General features: G+C 55.9%; 1 protein-coding gene across 2 annotated transcripts in view; it reads right to left on the bottom strand.

Moving 5' to 3' along the window:
• Window positions 1-526: 526 nt before the first annotated feature.
• Window positions 527-8,083, bottom strand: part of SLC5A6 (solute carrier family 5 member 6) — a 28,620-nt gene continuing 21,063 nt past the window's right edge. For both annotated transcript variants that reach the window (XM_082217611.1, XM_082217610.1), the window contains 3 exons: window positions 4,264-4,367; window positions 3,043-3,164; window positions 527-1,338 (listed from right to left, as the gene is read on the bottom strand). In XM_082217611.1, coding sequence (XP_082073737.1) covers window positions 1,159-1,338; window positions 3,043-3,164; window positions 4,264-4,367 — 406 coding nt within the window. In that variant the 3' untranslated portion in view covers window positions 527-1,158. The remainder of the gene's footprint in view (window positions 1,339-3,042; window positions 3,165-4,263; window positions 4,368-8,083) is intronic.

Raw genomic sequence — 8,083 nt, 5'->3', positions numbered from 1 at the left:
GCTCAGGGCAGCTAACACCAATAAAAACTTCAGAAAAACATAAGGAAAAAAAAGGGGGGGGAATTAAAATACAGGTTAAAATGCAATTTAAAATGCAGCCTCATTTTAAAAGTCAAAACCATATGGGGAGGGAAACATAAGGGTCAGACTGAGTCCAAAGCAAAGGCCAGACGGAAAAAGCTCCGTCTTGCAGACCCTGCGGAAAGATGTCATGTCCCGCAGGGCCCTGGTCTCTTGTGACAGAGCGTTCCACCATGTTGGGGCCAGTACTGAAAAGGCCCTGGCCCTAGTTGAGACCAGTCTAACCACCTTGCGACCTCCAAAGTGTTGTCATTTGTGGACCTTCAGGGCAGACCAGGAGAGGTGGTCCTGTATTAACTAAGTATTATAAAGGTAATGACACAACAATGGGCCCCACATACACATTGGGCCCCTTGAGCAGAGCCCCAGACGTCTTCCGAGAGCAGCCCAGCTTTGAACCCGGCTCCCCCAGCCCCCAGCTTCCACCCACGAAGCAGCCAGCAGCAACAAGAACCATTTTTATTAACAGCAGCCAAAATCCTCCTCTGAGCATCGTCAGAAAGGCAAAGAACCGGGGAAACAGAACCGCTCAGAGGAAGCGCAACACGGGGTACAGAAAACAGGAAAGGAGAGGGGATGACGAGGCCCATGAGCGGACGGGGGGGGGGCCTACCGTCAAGGAAGCCGCTGAGATGGAGGAATGTCTGTGCTCCCCCCCCCCACACTTGGTGGAAGGGCTGCTGGGGGGGGAATGGAATGAGAGGGTCGCCCCCCACCCCACTGAAGGTCCAGGGGGGCGTCTTTGGTGAGGCCTCAGGTGGGTGGGCTGGAGGGCTCAGAGGGCGTTTGGGTGGCAGGAGGACCCAGACACTCCTGCCTCGCCCAGTGTGCTTGAGTTACGGGGGGCCGAAGCCCCCCACCCACACTTAAGAGATTGGCACATTCACAGTATGGCAGGAGGGACCCCGGAAAGGGCTGCTCCATCACCCAGGCGTGGGGTCCGGCCTGACCCCCCTCCAGTGCTCATCCAGGATCCAGTGCAGAGCGGCCCCAAGGAGGGTCCGGGACCCCCTTCTCCCGGGGGGGGGTCCTCTCTCGGAACAGAGGCAAGCCCCACAGACGCTCCCGCCGTCCCGCTCAGAGGGCTGTCTCCCGCAGGATATAGCTGTGGCTCCCGCCTGGCCGGGCCGCCCCCTCCCCGGGGGGCTCCTCTCCCTCATCGCCCCCCCCAAGGGGCAGCCCCTCCGGCAGACCGTTCAGCAGCCCATTGCTGGTCTTCTCCACAGCCAGGGGAACCGGCTCTGGGCAGTTTACGTCCTGGGCAGAGAGAGAGAGAGAGAGAGAGAGAGAGAGAGAGAGAGAGAAAGAGAGAGAGAGAAAGGGCACAAGTCAAACTCCGGCTCTGCAGGGATGCGGTTTTTCTGCACCAGCAGAACCATCTGCATTGCTTAGAACCACAGAATTTTAAAGTTCGAAGGGACCTCCAGCGCCATCTAGTCCAGCCCCTTGGAACATGGGGATCTCAGCTCAAGAATCCCTGACTGACGGCCATCCGACCTCTGCTTCAAAAGCTCCAATGAAACGGAGTCCCAGCTCTTATGGTCAGAAAGCTCTTCCTGATGTTGAGTCAGAATCTCCCTTTTTGTCACTAGAAGCCATGGGTTCGAGTCCTGCCCTCCAGAGCAGGAGAAAACAAGATTGTTCCCTCTTCCATGCAACAGCCCTTGAGATATTTGAAGATGGCTCTGCAATCTCTTCTCAGTCTCCTCTTTTCCAGGCTAGACATACCCAGCTCCTTCAACTGTTCCTCAAAACGCTTAGTTCCCAGACCCGTGATCCTCTGGGTCTCCCTCCTCTGCCCACCTTCCAGCTTATCAACATCCTTCTCAAATTGTGGTGCCCAGATCTGGACACGGGATCCTAGGTGGGGGTCTGACCAAGGCAGAATCGAGTGGGACTATTCCTTTCCTTGATCTGGACACTAGACTTCTGTGGATGCAGCCTAGAATAGCATTAGCCATTTTTGCTGCTGCATCACACGGTTGACTCCTGTTCTGCTTGTGGTCTACTAAGACCCCAAGATCCTGTTCACAAGCTAGGTGTCCCTCACCTTGTGAACTGCCCTGAGATTTTGTCACGGGGGGCGATAGATAAATCTAATAATCATAATAACCTTCTATTTGTGCACCTGGTTCTTCCTGTCTAAATACAGAACGTGACCTTTGTCCCTATGGAAATTCATTTCTGTGAATTGCGCCCAGTTCTCCACTCTGTTACGGTCCTTTTGAATTCTGATTCTGACTTCTGTGGCATCAGCTACCCCATCTGCAAATTGTGGGCGAGGATCCCCTCAATTCCTTCATCCAAATCATTTAAAAGGTAAAGGGACCCCTGACCGTTAGGTCCAGTCGTGGCCGACTCTGGGGCTGCGGCGCTCATCTCGCTTTATTGGCCGAGGGAGCCGGCGCACAGCTTCTGGGTCATGTGGCCAGCAGGACTAAGCCGCTTCTGGTGAACCAGAGCAACGCACGGAAACGCCGTTTACCTTCCCGCCGGAGCGGTACCTACTTATCTACTTGCACTTTGAGGTGCTTTCGAACTGCTAGCTTGGCAGGAGCAGGGACCGAGCAACGGGAGCTCACCCCGTCATTGCGGGGATTCGAACTGCTGACCTTCTGATCGGCAAGTCCTAGGCTCAGTGGCTTAACCCACAGCGCCACCCAAGTCATTTAGAAAGACGCTGAACAACGACGGTCCCAGGACAGGAGCCTGCAGCCTCCACTTGCTCCCTTTTCTGAGGACACCAAACTTCCCCCTCGCTTACCCTTCTTTGCATTTGCTGCTTTAGCGCCCCTTTCGCAGTTTGGGGGGCTCTTTCTGGAGCTCCTCACAACCCCTCTTTTTTTGCTCCAACCCCCCTCAGCACGCTTCCTCAGGGCTCCAAAGTGCATGGGAGGTCGCCTTGCCCAGCCTGCCCCCTCCCAGAACTCCCCCCCCCCAGGCGCACGCAGAAGTCCTCACCTCTTGGGGGCTGCAGACCCCGCAGCGCAGCTTCTCTCGGTACCTCGCCGGCAAGCAGCAGAACAGGCGGGGCAACACGGGGAAGATGGTCCGGGGGTCCACGTCCTCCCCCCGCGTGGGGCCTGGGGGGGGGGAAGAAGGCAGCGTTACTGGGCTCCAGCAGCGTCACGCCTCCTCCTGGTGGGGCCGGGAGAGGCAGCCCTGTTCGGCCTCCTAGGCACCCGCAGTGTGGCATGAGCCCAGCTGCCAGGCAGAATGCCAAGGCACAGCGAAGGCGCACAAAGGGTGCTGGTTGGAAGGGCCCCCCCGGAACCCCCCCCCACTTCACCCTTCTGCCTTCCATGCCCCCAACTCCAGGCTGATTTTATACATTCATTAGTGAGGCTTGATTTTATACATTTATTAGAGGGCCTTTTCGGTGGTGGCACCCGCCCTGTGGAACGCCCTCCCACCAGATGTCAAAGAGATAAACAACTACCTGACATTTAGAAGACACCTGAAGGCAGCCCAGTTCAGGGAAGTTTTTAATGTATGACATTTTAATGTATTTTTTTCTTTGTTGGAAACTGCCCAGAGTAGCTGGGGAAACCCAGCCAGATGGGCAGGGTACAAATAATAAATTATTATTATTATTGAACACCCCCCCCTACTATGAAATGCTGGTGGAGGCTTCTAAGAGGAATGAAATAAGGATCCCACCCCCCTTCTGCTGAAGGCCACTAGTCTGCAATGGCAGGGGGGGGCAGAGGCCTCACCCCCTGGCTCGCCGGGTGCAGAATACGCACACAGACCCCAGCCCCTGCCCCCTTTGCCTCTTCTGACTTGGGCCAGCTCTGCTCCTCCAGTCGCAAGAACCTCTGAAGGGCCCATCAGCCCAGCCTCCTGTTCTCACAGTGGCCAACCAGGTGCCCATTATGGGAAACCCGCCAGCAGGATTCGAACACAAGAGCAACTCTCCCCTCCTGTGGCTTCCAGCAACTTCAGAAGCACTCCTGTCTCTGACTTTGGCTGGGAGACATCAACAGCCCTCTTTCCCTCCGTGAATTTATCTGATCCTGTTTTAAAAGCATCCAACTTGGCGGCCATCATTGCCTCCTGAGGGAGGGAGTTCCGCAGGTTAACGACAAACTGCAAACTGCAAGAAGAAGTCCTTTCAAATTTCCTCCGTCCCGAATCTTGGGGCGACTACGAAATCAAGCGCCACCCGTGCTCCCGGCCTACCTGTGAGGAGACTGACCAGCAGTCCCACGACAATGACGGTGGTTGAGTTGTGTGCGCTGTACCACAGGTACGACAGGTTGTAGAACTTGCGCAGCCCCGTGACCCTGCAGCAAGAGGCAGAAAGGGGGTGTTTATCTTGAAGGGAGTGTTTTGAATAATTTTCTACAGAGAGTTCTCCTTTTTTCTTTTCTACTCTCCCTTTGCCCTTCTTCTGCTTTGAGTTTTTATTTACATCAGTATCTTTAACCTTTGTGTCAGGGGTTCAGAAGCAGAGACGCAGAGAAGGGTGGAAACAGAGAGCGAGGGGGAGGAAGCCGAAGGGAGAATGAGTGATGATGACGACCCGAGATCTCCAAGCCTAAGCAGTGAGTCAGAGGACTCCCAAAAGGGAGCCCCAGTGAGCAGAGCAAGGGGGGGATCCGGGGGGACACCCCAGGAGGAAGGGAACAGAGGAGATTCAGAGAGCAGCAGCTGGAAGTCGGGACCCACGCTCAAGACTGAGAGCAGCAGGGAGGAAGGCAGCCAGGCATCGGGTTCCGGAGGCCGTCAGCAGGAGGGAGGGCACGAGTCAGGGGTGGTCACGCCCTCCTCAGAGAGCGAGGCAACGGTCAAGAGGAAAGTAGAGAGTTGGGCGCGCGCGCCAAGTTCAAATGCAGCGGAAGCTGGAGCAGTAAGCAGCCCGGAGAGTGAGCCAGGTCCCAAAGCCCGCCGAAAGGAAGCGGAAGGATCAGGGGGGTCAGCGTCAGAGGAGAGTAGAAGGGAGGAGTCCCAGGGGGGCAGAAGGACCCAGAGACGTAGGGAGAGGCGAAGGAGGTGGAGCAAGGCTAGGGTATTAAGCTGGTGTGCAAGAGGCGGGGACTCAGATGGGTCTTCGCCGACCTAGGGCAGAAGGTGTAGAGCTGCACGCTGCAGTTCGGAAATGAAACCTGTAACTCAATAAAGACTCTTTTAAAGTGGACGCTGTGTGGCGTGGTCCTATGTGAGCTGGGACCTGGTAGCAGCTCTGACAGTAAGACCCATCTCATCAAAGCTTCAGAAACCTGAAACCTCGCAGCGGGAGCAGAAGCCGCTAGGGGAGGAAGAGGGGTGTCTGTAAGCAAGCTCACAAAGGTTAGCAAGATGACGGAAGAACAGAGGATCTCCGCGCTGCAAGAGGCAGTGACCCAGTTGTCCTCAGAGGTATTGGCTTCCAAGAAACGGGAGGAGGAGACTACAGCCGCCTACAGAGACCTACACGCCAGGTTTGAAATGCTTGTTAAGCAAGGGCAACCGGGACCCAGACCGGAGGGCGTGGGATTGGCACGGAGAGCAGGAGGGCTTGTGGCTCACTTCGATGGGACTTTGCAACAGTACCCTAATTTTAGAGCAGACGTAATGTGCGCACTGCAACTGCTGGCAAAAGACTTTAGAGATGAGGAAGAGAAGGTGGGGTTCATATTGTCCCATTTGCATGGGGATGCCAAAGCCTGGCTGCGCAATTTGTGGAGGGATAAAGATCCGGCGCTTCAGAATGCAGATGCCTTCATCAAAGCGATGGATGCGTGTTTTTTGTCTACTATTGATGTGGATCTTGCCAGACGGGAGATTCATGGACTAAAACAAGGGAGGGCGAGCGTCCGGCAGTATCACGCCCGATTTTTTGCGCTGGTCAGTGCTTTAGAATGGGATCGGGATTCGCCCCCTGTCAGAGACCTCTTCTGGGAGGGTCTAAGTTCTGCGGTTAAGGATGAAATTGCAAGGGGGGAGAGGCCCCGAAGCACGCAGGAGGTGGTCCAAAGGGCGCTGACTGTGGGGGTGAGGCTGGAAGAACGTCCATGGTGCAGAGATGAAGGACGTGGAGGGCGCGAAGCAGCGAGAAGTTTCTCTTTCGTTCCGAGGGAAGCAGCGCGGGCGCAATCCACACCTCCGCCAGGAGGGGGAGGGGAACCGATGGAGGTTGGAGGTGCAAGGGCTCAGTCAGCAGCCAGAGCCCTAGCACCGGCAGCAGTGAAAGCGAAGCCTCCTAGAGGGAACAGGAAGTGTTACATCTGCGAGGATCCAGGCCATTTGGCGAAGGAGTGTCCCCGGAGGCTCCACAAGCACACTGCAGCCTCAGCAATGGTGACTGCAGCAACGCAGCAAGGAGAACCACAACAGGGAAACGACGATGTCTGGCTGGAGACGGAGGCACTGGGGCCCAGCCAGACGCATCTGTGAAGCAGCCCCCAGCGATATTGCAACCCACGGATCCCCTCCCACCCAAACCAGTGGTGCAGCTCACAGCGTCTCTCCAGCTACCCAACGGCGTCACTATCGAAGTGCCGCTTTCTGTGGATTCTGGAAGCAACGCAGACTTTATAGCGCAGAGCTTTGTGGAGCAGCACGCTATACAGCTATTGCCTGCCACTCTGCCCCTGCAAGTCGTCACAGTGGATGGCAGAGAGTTGCTAGGGGGGCAGGTGGTGAAGCAGACGCCACCAATGGTGATGCGCCTTGGCAACCACAGGGAAGTCATCAGTTTTAATGTCACCCAACTGTCGGACACGCCCATTGTGTTGGGTATGAGTTGGCTGGACAGGCACAGTCCGACACTGGCTTGGTACCAGAGACAACTGATCTTCGGCTCCTCTTATTGCGCAGAACACTGCATCCTGCCCCGACGGGAGGGAGAGGAGGAGGAATCACAACTGCAGTTGGGAACGTTGCAAGCGGTCCCCCACAAATACGCGAACTTTTTGGAGGTCTTCTGCGAGAAGGAGGCGGACAAGCTACCCCCTCACCGGCCATATGACTGCAAGATTGACCTCCTACCGGGGGCGACGCTGCCGAAGGGGCGGCTATACTCCATGTCTGAAGATGAAATGCAGGAACTCAAACAGTTCATCAAGCATAACCTGGAGCGTGGCTTCATCAGAGAGTCCAAGGCAGTGGGGGGCAGTCCCGTTTTCTTCGTGAAAAAGAAAGACACGCCCCAAAAAAGACTCGTTGTGGACTACCGCCTTTTGAACCAGATGACCAAACCGTCTGATTACCCCATGCCCAGGATTGACGACCTCCTCGCGACGGTGCGCAAGGGACGCGTGTTCACCAAGTTGGACCTACGAGGGGCGTACAATCTCATCCGCATGCGGGAGGGCGATGAGTGGAAGACGGCCATGTTCACACCGCTGGGCACCTACGAGTACAGGGTTATGCCCTTTGGATTACAAAATGGCTCTCACTGTTTTCAAGCTTTTATGCATCACGTGTTGGAGGGACTCCTCTACAAGACATGCGTCTGCTTCCTGGATGACATCCTGATTTTCTCGGACTCGCAGCAAGCTCACGACCGAGACGTGAGGGAGGTGCTCAGCAGGTTGCAACAACATAGACTGTACGCCAAGCTGGAGAAGTGCCAGTTCGACACGAAGGAGGTGGATTTCCTGGGATACAAGTTGTCGGACAAGGGGATAGCCATGGACAGCACCAAGGTTCGTGCGGTATTGGATTGGAAGAGCCCGCGCAACCGGAAGGAGGTCCAGCGGTTTGTCGGCTTCGCCAACTTCTATCGCAAGTTTATCAAGGGGTTCGCGATGCAGACGGCAGCAATTACGGACACGCTCAGCTCCAAAAAAAAGAAATTCATCTGGACGGAGCAGGCGGAGCAGTCCTTTCAAGCGCTCAAGCGTCTCTTCGCATCGGAGAAGCAACTGCTGCATATCGACCCCAGTAAACCGTTGAGGGTAGAGACAGACGCGTCAGACAGAGCCGTGGGAGCTGTTCTGCTGCAGCGAGACCCGCAGGGGGTGTGGCGGCCGGGAGCGTTCTACTCCAGAAAGCTCAGCAAGTCGGAGCAGAACTA

This window comes from Podarcis vaucheri (assembly GCF_965113315.1).
Source record: "Podarcis vaucheri genome assembly, chromosome: 3".
Lineage (NCBI taxonomy): Eukaryota > Metazoa > Chordata > Lepidosauria > Squamata > Lacertidae > Podarcis > Podarcis vaucheri.
The sequence above is the reverse complement of the archived record's forward strand: the minus strand, read 5'-3'. Positions and strand labels throughout refer to the sequence as shown.